Source organism: Salvelinus namaycush, chromosome 8 (assembly GCF_016432855.1).
Source record: "Salvelinus namaycush isolate Seneca chromosome 8, SaNama_1.0, whole genome shotgun sequence".
In the NCBI taxonomy this organism is placed as follows: Eukaryota; Metazoa; Chordata; class Actinopteri; order Salmoniformes; family Salmonidae; genus Salvelinus; species Salvelinus namaycush.
In genome coordinates, this window is record NC_052314.1 from 27,065,781 (window position 1) to 27,085,723 (window position 19,943).

Below are 19,943 nucleotides of genomic sequence, written 5' to 3' on the forward strand. Positions count from 1 at the left end.
ACCTTAACCTCAACCTCAACCACAACCACAACCACAACCACAACCACAACCACAACCACAACTCTAACCCTAACCTCAACTACAACCATTGCTCCAGGGTCGCTGTCAATAATGGCTGATCCCTGGCTCTGACCCCACTCTCCGGGGTTGTCTCAGGGGGTGTGAGATTTGCAAAAAATTAATTCCAATTCACACATACACTTGTACATGTGTGAAATATGACAAATGTAAGCACCCACCTAATTATCTTATTATTCCCGGTTCAAACCTAACTGTAACTCTAACCCTAAACCTAGACTAGGTTTGATCATCACGTCTAAACTGTGGACAGACTGTGGTGTGGTATGTCTGTGGGTCCAGCTACCTGTGAGGGACACAGCCTACCTCAGTGGTCCGGGGACACTGGCACGAACTGTGAGATTTATGTGCGTATCTCTTGCTCCCCCATGTGGTCGAATTAATAAACGCACTACAGGAAAAAATGGCGACCTCCGTGTGTACGGTGTCAATGATCAACTAACGTTTGCACATGTTATTGTCAAAGGACCCGATAGTCAAACGATAAGAATTATATGGAGCGAAATGCCAACTTGGTATCCATCTTAAACGACAACAGAGTTGCGTGAAAACGTGAGTTTTGCACCAAACTACCTTCAAATTATCTTGCTAGCATAGCTAGCTAACTTAGCTTTGAAATCAACTAACAGCCACAAAGACAGTTGCATGCTCTGTCTAGAATAATGTCGCTAGTTAGCCGGTCTATCAAATATTTGTATAACTAAACCATTGTTCTATCTGTGGGTCTATGGCCCAGCCGTGTTGTTGTTTTGACAAGGCCAAGGGTGTATTCATTAGGCCAGTTCTATTGCAAAACATTTTGCAACAGAACCCGTTTAGTTCCATTCTGTTCTTAAACGAAGTTTAATGTTTTGCCTCTGTACTCCAGCATTTTGGATTGAAAATAATAGAATGACTATGAGATTGAGGTACAGACTTGTCAACTTTAATGTGAGGGTATTGTGTCATTATGGAGTCACTTTTATTATAAATAAGAATATAATATGTTTCTAAACACTTCTACATTGTGGATGCTACCATGATTACGGATAATCCTGAATGAAATGTGAATAATGGGTGAGAAAGTTAGATGCATAAATATCATATCCCCCCAAAAAATGCTAACCTCAGGTGTTATTGTAATGGTGAGAGGATAGCATGTCTTGGGGTATGATATTTGTGCGTATAACTTTCTCACTCAGCTTTTTCCGGGACTATCTGTAATCATGGTAGCATCCACATTAATGTCGAAGTGTGTAGAATCATATTCTATTCTTATTTACAATAAAAGTGACTCCAAAATGACACAATACATTAGTTACCATTAATTTCTGTTGGGCACAAAATAATCTGAAACACAAACAGAAAATGCACCCAACAATGTTAATTCATTGTGGAATATAGGACCAAATACTAAACCTTTGACTACTTTAATACACATATAAGTGAATTAGTCCCAATACTTTTGGTCCCCTCAAATGGGGGGGGACTATGTACAAAAGTACTGTTCACCAATATTGGTGAAAATACCCTCAAATTAAAGCTGACAGTCTGCACATTAACCTCATAGTCATTGTATCATTTAAAATCCAAAGTGCTGGAGTACAGAGCCAAAACGACAAAAAATGTGTCACTGTCCCAATATTTTTGGAGCTCACTGTATATACCACTATCCCCAACACACCCCACCACCCCTTCCTGCTACTTTGGCCCTAACAGATCCTACACCATGTTGTCAGCCTGGGAGGCTGAAAACCCTTCTCTCAAACCCCCCTGTAGTTCTTCTGCACTAAAATCTCTGACACCCAAAAACTTCTCTGCTGCTACTAGAAAATTACATATTGGATTTTCTTTCCATCTGAACAGCACAATTAATGACCATGGCAAGAAGCCAGCCTTATTAAAGCACAAACTGTTCGGGTTACTCTGTACAGGCCTCTCAGCCTCCCTCACCCTTTGCCCACCATTTTCTACTTTCCTCACTGCTCTCACCCTGGAAACTTCAACCTGTCTCACTCACACAAGACATTTCTGATCCCTTGCAACATGGCCACTCCCACAATTGAAACACTCCACTTTTTCTACTGAAACGACATACTCCTTTGACCCATGCCCTCCTGCACACTTCTCACATCTCGGAATCTCCCTCCTACATACTGCTGCAACATGAGCATAAACTTGTCACCTGCGCACCCTCAGAGGTTCTTTGGGGATGCAGTGGGGGGGCACCTTCCGGAAGGCCGACAGCCGGCTAAGCGGGCTGCCTGGGGGCCGGGCCTAGCACCAGGTTGTACCGGCCTGAATTTCCATTGCTCTATCCAGAATTACAACCAACTAATTGCATCATTACCTCAAAAATGGAAAAGGAAAGTGGAAGGGGGAGAAAGTAAGGACCTCTGTTGGGCCTGCATTAAAGACCAAAATTGGTTAAAGAAAATTGTGCTGAATAAAAAAGTACCAGTTTCTTCTTAAGGCTAGGGGGCAGTATTTTGACATCCGGATGAAAAGCATGCCCAAAGTAAACTGCCTGCTACTCAGGCCCAGAAGCTAGGTTATGCATATAATTAGTAGATTTGGATAGAAAACACTCTGAAGTTTCTAAAACTTTTAGAATCATGTCTGTGAGTATAACAGAACTGATTTGGCAGGCGAAACCACGAGCACAATCCATCCAGGGGGGGAAAATGTTGAGGTCATTGTGTTTTCCAATTGTTTCTATGGGAAGCCCTATTTATGAGGAACCTGGTTGCAGTTCCTATGGCTTCCACTAGATGTCAACAGTCTTTAGAAAATGGTTAATGTTTTTCTTTTGAGAAATGAAGAAGTAGTGCTATTCATTGTGTCACTCCAGGTGGACTCTACTGTTTGGTGCGCATGAACTGGAACGTGCTTCACGTTGTTTTTATCTGGCATTAGAAACAGTTTATTCCGCCTTAAATTTTATCGATTATTTACGTTTTAGGGTACCTGAGGTTGGATTAGGAACATTGTTTGAAATGTTTGGACCAAGTTTACAGGTAACTTATTAGATACTTTGTAGGCATGTTGGGCGAGTTGAAACCGGTGTATTTATGAATCAAACGCGCCAAATAAATGGACATTTCTGGGACATAAAGAAGGACATTATCGAACAAAAGGACCATTTGTGATGTTTCTGGGACATTTTGGAGTGCCAACATAAGAAGATCTTCAAAGGTAAGGCATTAATTATATCGCTATTTCTGGCTTTTGGGGCGCACCAGTCTGGTTGAAATAGGATTTTCATGTGTTTGTATGCGGGGCGCTGTCCTCAGATAATCGCATGGTCTGCTTTCGCCGTAAAGCCTTTTTGAAATCTGACACAGCGGCTGGATTAACAAGAAGTTAAGCTTTATTTTGATGTAGTACACATATATTTTCGTGAATGTTGAATATTGATATTCCTGTAGTTTGAATTTGGCGCCCTGCCATTTCACTGGATGTTGTCAAATCGATCCCGCTAAAGGGATTGGCGCGTGAAGGGGTCCATAAGAGGTTTTAAGGACCAAAAAATTGACAACTGTTCCATATACAGTGCATTTGGAAAGTATTCAGACCCCTTGACTTTTCCACATTTTGTTAAGTTACAGCCTTAATTTAAAATGTATTAAATTGTTTTGTTTCCTCATCAATCTACACACAATACCCCATAATGACAAAGCAAAAACAGGTTTTTAGAAATGTTTGCTAATTTATATTTAAAAAAAGACTTAAATATTACATTTACATACAGTTGAAGTCGGAAGTTTACAAACACTTAGGTTGGAGTCATTAAAACTCATTTTTCAACCACACCACAAATGTCTTGTTAACAAACTATAGTTTTGGCAAGTCGGCTAAGACATCTACTTTGTGCATGACACAAGTGATTTTTCCAACAATTGTTTACAGACAGATTATTTCACATATAATTCACTGTATCACAATTCCAGTGGGTCAGAATTTTACGTACACTAAGTTGACTGTGCCTTTAAACAGCTTGGAAAATTCCAGAAAATGATTTCATGGCTTTAGAAGCTTCTGGTAGGCTAATTGACATAATTTGAGTCAATTGGAGGTGTACCAGTGTGGATGTATTTCAAGGCCTATCTTCAAACTCAGTGCCTCTTTGCTTGACATCATGGGGAAATCAAAAGAAATCAGCCAAGACATCAGAAAAAAAGTTGTAGACCTCCACAAGTCTGGTTCATCCTTGGGAGCAATTTCCAAACGCCTGAAGGTACCACGTTCATCTGTACAAACAATAGTACGCAAGTATAAACACCATGGGACCACGCAGCCGTCATACCGCTCAGGAAGGACTCGCGTTCTGTCTCCTAGAGATGAACGTACTTTGGTGCGAAAAGTGCAAATCAATCCCAGAACAACAGCAAAGGACCTTGTGAAGATGCTGAAGGAAACAGGTACAAATGTATTTATATCCACAGTTAAATGAGTCCTATATCGACATAACCTGAAAGGCCGCTCAGCAAGGAAGAAGCCACTGCTCCAAAACCGCCATAAAAAAAGCCAGATTACGGTTTGCTACTGCACATGGGGACAAAGATCATACTTTTTGGAGAAATGTCCTCTGGTCTGATGAAACAAAAATAAAACTGTTTGGCCATAATGACCATCATTATGTTTGGAGGAAAAAGGGGGAGGCTTGTAAGCCGAAGAACACCATCCCAACCGTGAAGCACGGGGGTGGCAGCAACATGTTGTGGGGGTGCTTTGTTGTACGAGGGACTGGTGCACTTCACAAAATAGATGGCATCATGAGGGAGGAAAATTATGTGGATATATTGAAGCAACATCTCAAGACATCAGTCAGGAAGTTAAAGCTTGGTCGCAAATGGGTCTTCCAAATGGACAGTGACCGCAAGCATACTTCGAAAGTTGTGGCAAAATGTCTTAAGGACAACAAAGTCAAGGTATTGGAGTGGCTATCACAAAGCCCTGACTTCAATCCTATAGAACATTTGTGGGCAGAACTGAAAAAGTGTGAGCAAGGAAGCCTACAGACTCAATTACACCAGCTCTGTCAGGAGGAATGGGCCAAAATTCACCCAATTTATTGTGGGAAGCTATCCGAAACGTTTGACCCAAGTTAAACAATTTAAAAGCAATGCTGCCAAATACTAATTGTGTATGTAAACTTCTGACACACTGGGGATGTGATGAAAGAAATAAAAGCTAAAATAAATCATTCTCTCTACTATTATTCTGACATTTCACATTCTTAAAATAGAGTGGTGATCCTAACGGACCTAAGACAGGGAATTTTTACTAGGATTAAATGTAAGTAATTGTGAAAAACTGAGTTTAAATGTATTTGGCTAAGGTGTATGTAAACTTCCGACTTCAGCTGTACGTATTTAGACCCTTTACTCAGTTCTTTGTTGAAGCACCTTTGGCAGCGATTACAGCCTTGAGTCTTCTTGGGTATGGCTCTAGAAGCTTGGCACACCTGTATTTGGGGAGTTTCTCCCGTTCTTCTCAACAGATCCTCTCAAGCTCTGTCAGGTTGCAAATGTATTAAAAATACAAACTAAAATACCTTATTTACTTGAGTATTCCAACTCTTTACTATGAGACTCGAAATTGAGCTCAGGTGCATCCTGTTTCCATTGACCGTCCTTGATATGTTTCTACAACTTGATTGGAGTCCACCTGTGGTAAATTCAATTGATCTGACATGATTTTGAAATGCACACACCTGTTTATATAAGGTCCCACAGTTGACAGTACGTCAGAGCAAAAATCAAGCCATAAGGTAAAAGGATATGTCCGTAGAGCTCCGAGACAAGATTGAAGGTCCCCAAGAACAGAGTGGCCTCCATCATTCTTAAATGGACGAAGTTTGGGGAACCACCAAGAATCTTCTTAGAGCTGGCCGCCCAGCCAAACTGAGCAATCGGAGGAGAAGCGCCTTGGTCAGAGAGCTGACCAAGAACCCGGTGGTCACACTGACAGAGCTCTAAAGTTCCTCTGGGGAGATGAGAGAACCTTCCAGAAAGACAACCATCTCTGCAGCACTCCACCAATCAGGCCTTTATTGTAGAGTGGCCAGACAAAAGCCACTCCTCAGTAAAAGGCACATAACAGCCTGCTTGGAGTTTGCCAAAAGGCACCTAAAGACTCTCAGACCATGAGAAACCAAGATTAAACTCTTTGGCCTGAATGCCAAGGGTCATGTCTAGAGGAAACTTGGCTCCATCACTAAGGTGAAGCATGGTGGTGGCAGCAGCATCATGCTGTGGGAATGTTTCTCAGCGGCAGGGACTGGGAGACTACTCAGGATGGAGGCAAAGATGAATGGAACAAAGTACAGAGAGATCCTTGATGAAAACCTGCTCAGGACCTCGGACTGAGGTGAATGTTCACCTTCCAACAGGACACAGCCACGACAACTCAGAAGTGGCTTCTGGACAAGTCTCTGAATGTCCTTGAGTGGCCTAGCCAGAGCCCGGACTTGAACCCAATCGAACATCTCTGGAGAGACCTGAAAATACTGTAATATCTTATGTTTCACAGAGACTTGGCTGAACGACGACATGGATAATATGGAGCTGGCTGGCTTCTCCGTGTTTCGGCAGGACAGAGCAGCTACGTCTGGTAAGACAAGGGACAGGGGTGTGTGTCTATTTGCCAATAACTGCTGGTGCGCGATGTCTAATATTAATAAGAAGTCTTGAGGTATTGCTCGCCTTAGGTAGAATACCTACCTAACGAATATGTGGGAACTCCTTCAAGACTGTTGGAAAAGCATTCCAGGTGAAGCTAGTTGGGAGAATGCCAAGAGTGTGCAAAGCTGTCATCAAGGCAAAGGGTGGCTACTTTGAAGAATATCAAATATATTTTGATTTAAGTTTTTTGCTTTCTACATGATTCCATATGTGTTATTTCATAGTTTTGTTGTCTTCACTATTATTCTACAATGTACAAAATTGTAAAAATAAAGAAAACTCTTGAATGAGTAGGGGTGTCCAAACTTTTGACTGGTACTGTAAGTATTCAGACCCTTTACTCAGTACTTTGTTGAAGCACCTTTGGCAGCGATTACAGCCTCGAGTCTTCTTGGGTATGACGCTACAAGCTTGGCACACCTGTATTTGGGGAGTTTCCCATTCTTCTCTGCAGATCCTCTCAATCTCTGTCAGGTTGGATGGGGAGCGTCGCTGCACAGCTATTTTCAGGTCTCTCTAGAGATTTTAAATCGCGTTCAAGGACTCTGGCTTGGCCACTCAAGGACATTCAGAGACTTGTCCCAAAGCCACTCCTGCATTGTCTTGGCTTTGTGCTTAGGGTGGTTGTCCAGTTGGAACTTGAACCTTCGCCCCAGTCTGAGGTCCTGAGCGCTCTGGAGCAATTTTCATCAAGGATCACCCTGTACTTTGCTCCGTTCATCTATCCCTCAATCCTGACTAGTCTCCCAGTCCCTGCCGCTGAAAAACATCCCCACAGTCAGATGCTGTCACCACTGTGCTTCACTGTAGGGATGGTGCTAGGTTTCCTCCAGACGTTGCGCTTGGCATTCAGGCCAAAGAGTTCAATCTTGGTTTCATCAAACCAGATAATTGTGTTTCTCATGGTCTGAGCATCCTTTACTGAGGTGTGGCTTCCGTCTAGCCACTCTACCATAAAGGCCTGATTGGTGGTGCTGCAGAGATGGTTGTCCTTCTGAAAGGTTCTCCCATCTCCACAGAGGAACTCTGGAGCTCTGTCAGAGTGACCATCACGTTCTTGGTCACCTCCCTGACCAAGGCCCTTATCCCACGATTGCTCAGTTTTGGGCTGCCAGCAATAGTATGAGGTGGTTCCAAACTTCGTCCATTATTGGTGTCCATTTAAGAACTTCAATGCTGCAGAAATGTTTTGGTACCCTTCCCAAGATCTGTGCCTCAACACAATCCTGTCATGGAGCTCTACTGACAATTCCTTCGACCTCATGGCTTGGTTTTTGCTCTGACATGCACTGTCAACTGTGGAACCTTATATAGACAGGTGTATGCCTTTCCAAATCATGTCCAATCAATTGAATTTACCACAGGTGGACTCCAATCAAATTGTAGAAACATCTCAAGGATGATCAATGGAAACAGGATGCACCTGAGCTCAATTTTGAGTCTCATAGAAAAGGTTCTGAATACTTATGTAAATAAGATATTTCAGATTTTTTTTTTGAAACAAATCTAAAAACATGTTTTTGCTTTGTCATTATGGGGTATTGTGTGTAGATTGATGAGGATTTATTTTATTTAATCCATTTTAGAGTAAGGCTGTAACATAACAAAATGTGAAAAAGGGAAGTGGTCTGAATACTTTCCCAATGCACTGTATATCATTAATTTATATGTCCAAAAATGTAAATGATGGATTCTAGCTTTAAGGAAGGGCTTCAGTAGACGTTAAATCCGACTGACCCTGAAACCAAATGCCAATGTCATCTCATCTTTGACTTTGCTCTGTGATGTGGTCTCTTCTGCAGGGCAGGGGCATGTCCAGGCTGTGTGTGGTGTGTGGGGGCTCCAGGGGCATTGGCAGGGCTGTATCAAGGCTGCTGGCAGAGAGAGGCTGCAGGGTTGCTGTGGTGTCCAGGAACCAGGATGCTGCTCAGGCCACTGTGGTGTCCCTCGCTGGAGGTACAGCATTATACCTGCAGGGGTGTCATGCACCTCTTAGTTGGGCTCTGCTGTTCACATTTTCAATGTCTAACCCAGCGTTTCCCAAGTTCGGGGTCACGACCGCATGTGGGGTTGCCTAATTAAAATATGTGTAGCAAGAGAATTACGCTTGGTTCATAGAACCGGGGTTAGGTCGGTAACCTCCGGTAGCCGCTAGATGCGGTTGACATAAACAGCACGTTTTCTGTTTTCTTCCAACAAATGTCTTACTATCTTTTGAACCATTTAAGCTGCAAAATATAATGACCCCATCAATGAAAGATAAGACTCTCAGGAACACCAGAGTGGACAGGGCCAGGCACTAAATACGACTGGGGGGGAAATAAGGTACAGGCTAGTTTTTCTAACACAGAACATCATACAAAATTATTGACTGATGATCTACTGAACTTCCGTCAATTCTGTCACTTCAAACCACTCTTCCTTCAGATTGAAATACTGTGAAAAGTACTGTCAGAATGATTTGTAATAAACTGTCATAGCCCCATTTCAAAAAGTTAACATTGGCCGTTGATTACATAACTTATTTTTACATGGTGAGGTGGGGTCGCACATTTTTTTAAATATCAAAATGGGGTCATGGGCCAAAAAGGTTTGGGAACCCCTATTCTAACCAGATGATTAGGCTAGTGCCACATTCACTTATGTTGTTTATTAGGCCTAAACACAGTTGTAGTTTTCGGTTGACCTTATGTTTAACCAATCTCTCGTTTTCTAGCTGACCATGTGGCCTTTAGTTGTGACGTCTCCAGAGGAGAGGAAGTTCAGAAGATATTTGAGACGATCCAGAAGACCTGTGGAAACATCTCATACCTGGTCAATGCAGCTGGTATCAACAGGTGTGTGCGTGTGAAATACTTGCATGAATCAGTACTCGTACAGGTTAGTTTCATACCTTCAGAACTCCAATGATCACCTATGCAGGTGAGTTTGCATGTGTATAAAAAAATAACTCATCCATCTCCTGTGTATGTGTTCAGGGATGGTCTGTTGCTGAGGACCAGGCCCGAGGACATGGTGGCTCTGCTTCATACCAACCTACTGGGGAGCATGTTGACATGCAAGGCAGCGCTACGGAGCATGCTCCACACCCAGGGGGGGGCCATTGTCAACATAGGTACTGTTACTGTACAGTGCCTTCGGAAAGTATTCGGACCCCTTGAATTTTTGTTACGTTACAGCCTTATTCTAAAATTGATTAAATAAATAAATAATCCTCAGCAGTCTACACACAATACCCCATAATGACAAAGCAAAAACAGGATTTTAGAAATGACATATTTACGTATGTATTCACACCCTTTACTATGAGACTCAGGTGCATCCTGTTTCCAGTGATCATCCTTGAGATGCTTCTACAGCTTGAGTGGAGTCCACTTGTGGTGAATTCAATTGATTGGACATGATTTGGAAAGGCACACACTTGTCTATATAAGGTCACACAGTTGACAGTGCATGTCATAGCAAAGGTTACCAAAGCATTTCTGCAGCTTTGAAGGTCCCCAAGACCACAGTGGCCTCCATCGTTCTTAAATGGAAGAAGTTTGGAATCACCAAGACTGGCTGCCCGACCAAACTGAGCAATCGGGAGAGAAGAGCCTTGGTCAGGGAGCTGACCAAGAACCCGATGGTCACTCTGACAGAGCTCTAGAGTTCCTCTTTGGAGATGGGAGAACCTTCCAAAAGGACAACCATCTCTGCAGCACTCCACCAATCAGGCCTTTATGGTAGAGTGGCCACTCCTCAGTAAAAGACACATGACAGCCCACTTGGAGTTTGCCAAAAGGCATCTAAAGACTGAATGCCATACGCCACGTCTGGAAGAACCTGGCACCATCCCTACGGGGAAGCATGGTAGTGGCAGCATCATACTGTGGAGATGTTTTTCAGTGGAAGGGACTGGGAAACTAGTCAGGATCAAAGCAAATATGAACGCCGCAAAGTACAGAGAGATCCTTGATGAAAACTTGCTCCAGAGCGCTCAGGACCTCAGACTGGGGCGAAGGTTCACCTTCCAACAGGACACGGACCCTAAGCACACAGCCAAGACAACTCAGGAGTGGCTTCGGGACAAGTCTCTGATTGTCCTTGAGTGGAGTTGGACCCGGTTGAACATTTCTGGAGAGACCTGAAAATAGCTGCGCAGCAATGCCTCCCATCCAACCTGACAGAGCTTGAGAGGATCTGCAGAGAAGAATGGGAGAAACTCCCCAAATACAGGTGTGCCAAGATTGTAGCGTCATACTCAAGAAGACCTGCCAAAGGTGCTTCAACAAAGTACTGAGTAAAGGGTCTGAATACTTATGCAAATGTGATATTTCCATTTTTTATTTTTAAATATACATTTGCAAACATTTCTAAAAACCTGTTTTTGCTTTGTCATTATGGGGTATTGTGTGTAGATTGATGAAGGGAAAAAACTATTTAATATATTTTAGAATAAGGCTGTAACTTAACAAAATGTGGAAAAAGTCAAGGGGTCTGAATACTTTCTGAATGCACCGTATGTCCAGCCCCTTCACACTACTGAGTTACTAACCTAACGTAGCAGACGTAGAAGAAAGCGCCTGAGCGGAGTTCCTACATCTGGTTTTCAGCGGAAAAGGAAGCTAGGTTGAATTTGCTGTATCCCTGAAAACCGGATACATCCGGTTATTGGCAACTCCGCTCAGGGTGCTATGATACTAGATGCATTCTATGTTGCCATTTGGCCACAAGGTGGTGGTTGTGGTCCAGGGAATAAACATAATCTCTCACTTCACTTTACATTGAGTTAGCCAAATCACTGTGCTCATGGTTGTGATCTGTGTGTACTGTAGGCTCTGTGGTGGGGTTGAAGGGGAACGCAGGTCAGTGTGTGTACAGCGCCAGTAAAGCAGGTCTGGAGGGCTTCACTCGCTCCCTGGCCAAGGAGGTGGCCTCGCGCAATGTCAGAGTTAACCTGCTGGCTCCAGGTATGGAGCTGTCTCTTCCTCTTTTCTTTACTGCTCCTCTCTCTCTTTCATCTATTGACTGCTTATTCTCCTCAACTTCTCTCCTGTCTTGTCCTAGCCTTTGTACTCCTGTGTATGCTTCAGCCATCTCCTTCATCATTGTCATGCTAAAATAGAAAGACTTGTACTGTACCTAGGATATTGGTTTCCAATGTCCTCTCAGCTCGAATTCAGTTTTCTCCTGATGCTGACCCTCCCTTATCTTTTCTCCTTTCTCCTAGGTTTCATCCGGACAGACATGACAGTGGGGCTGAGGGAAGGGGAGGGGGTGCGGACCATCCCCCTGGGGAGGTTTGGGGAGCCTGAGGAGGTGGCCAAGGCTGTTCTTTTCCTCCTGGAGTCTCCCTACATCACAGGACAGGTGCTGGTGGTGGACGGAGGGCTGCAGCTGGCCATGTAGGGAGGCCCTCGACCCCTCTATATACACCTGGTGCCCACTATACCTCCTAACACTGTCAGCTGGGTGGTTTAGAGACTCTCAGATGAGAATTACAATGGAGAGGTCTGTGTTTTCCAGTATATGTATGTTTCAGCTTAGGATGGGCTGGGTTCATGCATAGGAAAGGGATAAATATGTTTTTTATCTATACTGAACAAAAATATACACGCAACATGTAGTGTTGGTTCCATGTTTCACGAGCTGAGATCCCAGAAATGTTCAATTTGCACAAAAACGTATTTCTCTCAGATGTTGTGTGGGCTTGACCTTGTAATAAGTCAGGGCCATAGATATGTATACCTGAGTATGGTTCATGTAATACTGTTGCCCCTATCGGTACACAGTGCTGAGTCACAGGGTACTGCTCCACAAAGCTCAGAGGGGGTGTGTCTTTATGTGAGTGACAGTTTTTCATGGCTAACACTGCTGACTCCACTGTGTCTGACTCAGTCTGGCCCTCCACGCTCCTGAGGCCTTAACTTTGATCAGCAGATTTAATGCTATTACTCTTTCCATGACTTCTAGGCACCTAGTGCTGACCAAAGCTCTCATGTTTCACTCTCCCACTCCCCTGGGGGACCGCGACACAGCGCAGGCCCCAACCGCTGCCCCCCCCTTGAGCCCAGCCCTGGAGGGGCCCAGAGAGGGGGTATGGATGGGGTCTGACTGCCTGCCTAGTGCCTACAGCTGGAGGGGATTTTTAGCCCATGGAATGTTTTGAGGGTCCAGTTACAGCTCAGGATCGGTGGTGCAAATGGATGGGGTCAGAGGTGACTGTCATGCTCAGTGTGGAGATTTGAAATGCTGTGATCTCATCTGTTATTTCCTCCAGTGGAGAGACATTTCACCTCACTGGAGTGTGCTGCCCAGTCCCCTCACACACAGGTTGCTCAACAGTCACATATATTTACACGTCATTAGAAGCTTTCATGGATCTGGGGCATCTGCACTCATCTGCTGTCTATCATGTGACCTAAGATCAAGGTGGAAACAATGTAAACTAGGGATCAAGGTCAAATCTGATAAGAATTCTCAATAAACAATGGCATTTCCCCTGTGATGGATGATATGGCTGCTTGGTAAGTTTTTGTATGGAATTGATTTGAGCAGTCTCCTACTGTCTCCTCACTCAACATAAACACAGTACCTCTAGACACTTAGATTTTTTTATTATCTTTCATAAACTAATGTAATATCATGAGAACATTCCATATACAGGCATTGAAATCAAAAAGGTGTCCTATATGTTTGTGTGACTGATCACAGTAATGGCAGGATGAAACATGCTGTGAACAGATACAGCAAAAGAAGCCTATTTAATAATGCAGTAGTGAGAGAAAATATATCATTACTTATTTCAATACAATTCTGTGTATATCTTTCCCTTAACAGCTTTGCTATAATTAATAATAATAGTCATTTGGTATAAGTTCCTCATAAAAACATGGACAGATATTGTGATTGAAATAAGCCCAAGTGATCTTTTAATTAAGGCAATATATATTGTTTCAAAAAGTGTGATATTTTAATACAGACAGGATTATGTTTTGTCATTGAACATTTGAGAGAGAAAAAATCACTAATATAATTTGTCAAGTTTCTTGGGAAAGTTTTCTCATACAAAAATAAAGCAGACAGTCTGTGGTGTGTGATCAATCAACTGAAGCCATTATTAGGACTGTCTGTGAAAATTTTAAACTTCAAAAATAAACCAAAGAAAATAACTGATCTACAAAATCAATCATAACCATCATTTTCCTCATCAACACCATCATCATTTCATCATCAACATTGTCAATTTCTTCTTTGTCATCTACAGTGAATTCTATTCCAAAAACTTGCTTTCCTCTGTCCTTGACTTCCACTCACGGATCACACAGTTTACAAGCGTTGAAGTGACTTGTCACTGGGCTGAGACTGATCACCTGGGCCTCCTGGCCCAGGATAACCCCTCTTCCTGTCCCTGTTACAGTCAACCTTCACACACCAGTACCTCCTAGCCAGTCATGGCCCTCTATCCATCAATCAATCACTGAAGTTACCATGGTAATGGTGAGAGCTCTCAACGGTGTCCGAGTCATTCAGCCAACATTCTCTTTTTCACAACTCATCTAGTCACTAAATAGTTTGAACTTTCAAGGTCATTTGACCTGACAAAAAAACAAGAAAAAAAGTATGTAAGAAAAAAGTAAGTCCTTGTGCAATATCGATGGTATTTGTGCTAAATGTTGAACCTGACAATGCTGATATCTATGGTATTGTGCTATTAATGACTAAAACCAGACACTGTTTATATCCATGTTGTGCTATATTACCAAGACTATGCTGTGATAACCATATAAAAGAACAACTTTGTGTTTTGCGGTCTCTCTTTCGTCTCTCAACAGTCCAGGGAAACATGACGTGCGGCTCCCATGCTTTGGACTTTCCATACCTTTCCATTGCGTCCAAAGTCTGTCCTGTTTCTACATATCTCTACCCCTATAATTGGGTGCCTTTGTTGGGGGAGTATTTCATAAGTAAGGCATCAATTTATATAGAGCATTACAAATGGCACCATTGTCACATGCATAATAACACTACTTTAGACTTTAAAATATATATATTTTTTGCAAAGAGTTCATGTGAGATATCTTAGGCACTTAAGAGGTGTGTGGTTATGGTAGAGTTACTTTGAGAACTAATTTACCAACATTCAAGTCTTCTTCAGTTCCACCACCCATTATCAGAAATTTGTGAACAATATTTTTTTTTAATGGACCACAGAATTGCAAACTAACTTCAATGGCCACCAAGGGTAAATTCCTCTGGTTCCTATGGTAGTTCCTATTCCTATGGTTGATCAAATGGAACCATCTTTTTATTACATTTTTTATTTAACCTTTATTTGACTAGGCAAGTCAGTTAAGAACAAATTCTTGGGTTAACTGCCTTGTTCAGGGGCAGAACGACAGATTTTTACCTTGTCAGCTCGGGGATTCGATCTAGCAACCTTTCGGTTACTAGCCCAACGCTCTAACCACTAGGCTACCTACCTGCCACCCCATCTGATCCTAAGTTGGGATCCATGTTTCATTGACACTGAGATATTATGGGGTGTCACATTGCCCGTCATCCATCTTCCAAAATAGTATCTGTGGCATTGTCGTAATACGCCTCGGATGGAGGGGGTTACATTTACCCCTATATGTCTGGGGAGAACGGGGGAGAATGGGGGTTGGTGCTTGTAGCACTGGGGGTTAGTTTTAAGGCATTAGGGGGTTGAGTGGGGTGTGTGAACCCCGCTGGTCTCTACAGGTCATCACTCTCCACCAGGCCTCCCGGCTGCAGGGGGCTGGAGTCAGGGAAGAAGGCTGCCTTCACGTCCAGTCCTCTCTCTGTCAGCGCTGCGTAGCGACTCGTAGACGGACGCACCTTCTTAGGCTTGGGAGTGTTGGGCTGCTGCCACTGAGCTGAGGATGAAACATAGGTGGAAGAGATGAGAACAGAGACAATAACAGAGATTTAGCCTTTTACATTTGGTCCTGTGTGTTTAGAGGGTAAATAATATTCAGTTGGTTTGTGTGGACACAGAGAAAGACATTGGTGTCTGGGGGACTTACTGTGGACGTCGAGTCGTGCGGTGCTGGACACGATGCCAGCGTCATTTTTGGCTGACACGGTGTACCATCCAGCATCCTCCTTCATGGCTGGCTGGATGATCATACACAGGTAGCCACAGTTGTCCTGGTGCATGCTGGGAAACAGAGTTCAACACACTCCCTCAGGACAGAGTTTCACCAACTGTTGTCAGATCATCAATATCTTTATCATTTGCAGGTCCAGTTTAAGAGGCTGCTTACCAATAATATTGCTTCACTACTTCCTTTGACTGTTTTTGGACTTATATAATACAAGCCATAGACGGTGAATGGTAGAGCTGGCTTACCTGATCCTGTCTGTATTGTGAGTGAACGACTCGTTCTCTTTCTTCCAGAAGATCTTTGGGTTGGGGACAGCCGACACACGGCACTCCAGACGTACAGGGTTACCCTCGGCAACAGCAGTGTTCTGCAGCTTCTCGATGAACGAAGGAGCCTTGTGAATCTCTTTGGCTGGAGACAAGAGAGAGACCACGGTCAGTCAATAGTATATCAAACTATGACGTATTGTGATAAGTACTACGGTATTTGCATCAACAAATAAAAATAGACAAAGGGCCCTTATATCTGAAAAGACATGTAAAATATTATGGCCAGTGCTTGACTTGGGCAGGAGGAGCTCACCGGAGCTGAGTACCAACACCTCAAATGTTCTACTGCTTGAGCTCCTGTTCCTCTTCTAGAATAGTTGCTCAAAAGTATTGTGCAGCTCCTGCACCTAAATATAAACAGTGCCGGCACCCAAAATAAGTACTGGAACCTATTTCAGTCCAAGTCAAGCTCAGATGATGGGTACTTTCCTGTGACGATGTTTTAATGTTGTTCATCTGTCTATACTTATACATCTACGTATTGTATGGGTGTCTACCTGCGACAATGAGTTCCAGGTTGAAGGAGTTCTGTCCGGCGCGGTTGCTAGCGATGCAGGTGTAGATGCCTGCGTCGCGGCTGGACACGGGCTCGATGACCAATGAGTGTACGCCATTCTCCCTCACTAGCATCTTGTGGGCGGAGTCAGGACGGATGGTCTGACCATTCAACTGCCAGATCAGATCTGGTGTAGGCAAGCCACTCACCTAGAGGGGGGAACGCAACACATACTCAATGACTCATTCCTCACATTGTGTTATTTATACAGTGATGTGATGATTTGAATCTAGATGGAGCATGACTCTATCTGCAGTGTATATGTGCTTGTATATATTTGCATTGTGAGTACAGTAATATGGTGTGTCTCTGTCTGCAGTGAGAGCAGCAGTGTTTAATTGTTGCTTGTCTGGAGTCTCCTGCATGTTTTCTCATGGGAACTGCCTGGCCTTCAAAAGGAAGGTCTGACCAGTAGAGGCTGTGTTTGTGTGTGCGTGTGCGTGTGCATGTGCGTGTGCGTGTGTGTGTGTGTGTGTGTGTGTGTCCGGCCTTGACTGTATTGAGTGCTGGAAGAAGAATTTATACATTTTTGGTTGAACAACATGGTTCAGCCTGACTGCAGAACACTTCCTGTAGTTGAGACACTATTGGCATGGAAAGTTTGGAAACTCACAAACGATTTGGAAATAAATTTAGTCTATAAATATAATTGACATTCAGAGCCCCAAGACATTGGAGACTCACTGTGTTTATTTTTTGGACGAGTATAAAAAGAGAGTATTTTTATAGCGTGTGAAATCCGTGTATGCTGCTTTTTGGTTGTATTACAGTTTTGTAACATCGTTTTCTAACGGTCTGACCGCACAGGGAGGATTAGTGACCAAGGGAGAAAGAGAGAAAAGGGGATGGACAGAGAAAGAGAAAACAAAGGGAAGGAGAGTGTGGAGAGAGACATGATTGCAGAAAGAGTGAGAGGGATCCCGGTAATCCTAGCAAAATGACCCCAGGATTTCCCCTCCTCTTGCGCTCTGTCTGAGCCATTCCTCATGAAAGAAGAAATTAAATATATAGCCCGCGGTTTTTTCTTCTCCAGTATATACAATTAATGGGGAGGACACCTTTCTCAGGCCCACAGACACTCCTCATCACTGACACATACATACAATTAGAGGGTGGATCTGCACTGCTTTCCTCCATTTTCTATGATTTACTATTTGCTGAACACCAGGGTTAATTGTGGAAAGTTGGAATGTTCCTTTTAGGAATTCTTAGATCCTGCCCTGCTTCCAGTAATGAAAAAGCTCCCAGTCCTCCATAAACACCAGGCCTATAATGGCAGAATCCTAAAGATGTGGCTGTAGTTGAAGAGGTCAAGGAGAGGTGGGTTCAGTGTTAAGGGGGCGTGGTCTCACCTTGCAGTCCATCCGGCAGAGCCTGCCCTCCTGGACGATGAGGTCACCGGGCGCCTGCAGGAAGTGGGGGCGGAAGTGACGCTCCTGGATATTCTCGTTCTCATCACCACTGTCTCTGGACCGAGACCTAGGTCTAAGAGAGGGAAGCAGAGCAATAATTTTACACCCAACAGAACCCAGTACTCCCACTACTAACACCCTGTTTCTCCGTTTAGGAACTCTATGGTGGGTCATGACCCCAGGCGTTCCCTGTCCTCCTACACTATCACAACAATGACATCACCATCCCTCCACACAGTGTAAATACACCCGAGCTGTGCAGAGTGGAGCGAGGGGAAGAGAGAGGGTAAGAAGGAGAGAGATAAAGGGAGAAGGAGGTACTGATGGATATCTTCAAACACTTCCCTCAGACAAATGAAGGACTTATCTGGGAGTGTCTGTGTACAGATCAGCTTACCGTAATGCATGTGTGTGTGCGTTCGTTCGTTCGGTTGGATGTGGGAGTGTTATTATACGTGGGACAGGTATTATGCAGAACAAATATTACACCTATCAATCTAACAGAGCAGAACCAACAGGTGTTTCCGCCCTCTCACGCTACACTATTCACCTCACATAAAAATGTCAGCACAATGATTTAACACACACTAGTATCAACAATACTGTACATAACTCTTTTAAAAGGTCATAATAATGGTCGTTTGGAATTGATGTTCATACACCTGGTATCATTGTGAATATGAACATTTAGTCTATAATGTTGCTTGACCGGTGGTTAGGCTGGCCAAAAGTAGGCTACATGAAAAGTGCATTACTGGTAATATAACCTTGTGTTAGTGTAGGTTTTCAGTGAATTTATGTAAATCATAAAGCTCATCTGCATTTCCTGCAATGCAGGAAAATTCTCATAAACAAAAGAGTGATCAAATGAAGATGCCACATCTGTAAGAACGGCATATGAATAATAGCCAACAGTGTTTTTCTGCCCTCTCCTTCTGTGTCAGGTATTGTAGTCTCCTTCTGTGTCAGGTATTGTAGTCTCCTTCTGTGTCAGGTATTGTAGTCTCCTTCTGTGTCAGGTATTGTAGTCTCCTTCTGTGTCAGGTATTGTAGTCTCCTTCTGTGTCAGGTATTGTAGTCTTCCTGTACCTGCGAACATGTCCAGGTGCAGAGCGCTGGCTCCTCCCTCTCTGGTTCACTGCCTGGACCATCATCCTGCCAGTACAGCTCACCCTCCCCTGAGAGAGAGAGAGAGAGAGAGAGAGAGAGAGAGAGAGAGAGAGAGAGAGAGAGAGAGAGAGAGAGAGAGAGAGAGAGAGAGAGAGAGAGAGAGAGAGAGAGAGAGAGAGAGAGAGAGAGAGAGAGAGAGAGAGAGAGAGAGAGAGAGAGAGAGAGAGAGAGAGAGAGAGAGAGAGAGAGAGAGAGAGAGAGAGAGAGAGAGAGAGAGAGAGAGAGAGAGAGAGAGAGAGAGAGAGAGAGAGAGAGAGAGAGAGAGAGAGAGAGAGAGAGAGAGAGAGAGAGAGAGAGAGAGAGAGACGTTTGTTCGACATTTATGACTGTTCATACTCAAACTCAACTAAAACCCACGTCAGGGGGGAAGTACAATGTGTTGAAGTTGGCCAGGCTCTCAGAGAGCCAACAGTACATGAACTCTCGACCCTCATGAAGGCTTTAGTGATTTCCTGTCTCACTCAACGCCTGCTTCCCCTTGCTGGCTGGAGACCCTTATCTTCTCCATGGCTATTATTCTCCAGAACTAATGACTGCTAACAGCATCAGCACCACTGGCTGCCAAACGGCACCACTGGCTGCCAAACGGCTTGGTCCTGATAATGTGTGTGTATGCGTGT

General features: G+C 43.6%; 2 protein-coding genes across 4 annotated transcripts in view; one reads left to right on the forward strand and one right to left on the reverse strand.

Moving 5' to 3' along the window:
* Positions 1 to 481: 481 nt before the first annotated feature.
* On the forward strand, positions 482 to 13,238 carry LOC120052573 (carbonyl reductase family member 4-like). The gene is made up of 6 exons (XM_038999559.1): positions 482 to 630; positions 8,546 to 8,699; positions 9,460 to 9,580; positions 9,722 to 9,858; positions 11,561 to 11,695; positions 11,956 to 13,238. Exons 2-6 carry the CDS (start codon positions 8,555 to 8,557, stop codon positions 12,132 to 12,134), a joined length of 717 nt encoding a protein of 238 aa, XP_038855487.1. The 5' UTR covers positions 482 to 630; positions 8,546 to 8,554; the 3' UTR covers positions 12,135 to 13,238.
* A 1,882-nt stretch (positions 13,239 to 15,120) lies between these two features.
* LOC120052571 (palladin-like) overlaps positions 15,121 to 19,943 on the reverse strand; it is a 75,867-nt gene continuing 71,044 nt past the window's right edge. For all 3 annotated transcript variants that reach the window (XM_038999557.1, XM_038999556.1, XM_038999558.1), the window contains 6 exons: positions 19,243 to 19,331; positions 18,094 to 18,226; positions 16,683 to 16,890; positions 16,102 to 16,267; positions 15,776 to 15,909; positions 15,121 to 15,625 (listed from right to left, as the gene is read on the reverse strand). In XM_038999557.1, the coding sequence (XP_038855485.1) occupies positions 15,465 to 15,625; positions 15,776 to 15,909; positions 16,102 to 16,267; positions 16,683 to 16,890; positions 18,094 to 18,226; positions 19,243 to 19,331 (891 nt within the window). In that variant the 3' untranslated portion in view covers positions 15,121 to 15,464. The remainder of the gene's footprint in view (positions 15,626 to 15,775; positions 15,910 to 16,101; positions 16,268 to 16,682; positions 16,891 to 18,093; positions 18,227 to 19,242; positions 19,332 to 19,943) is intronic.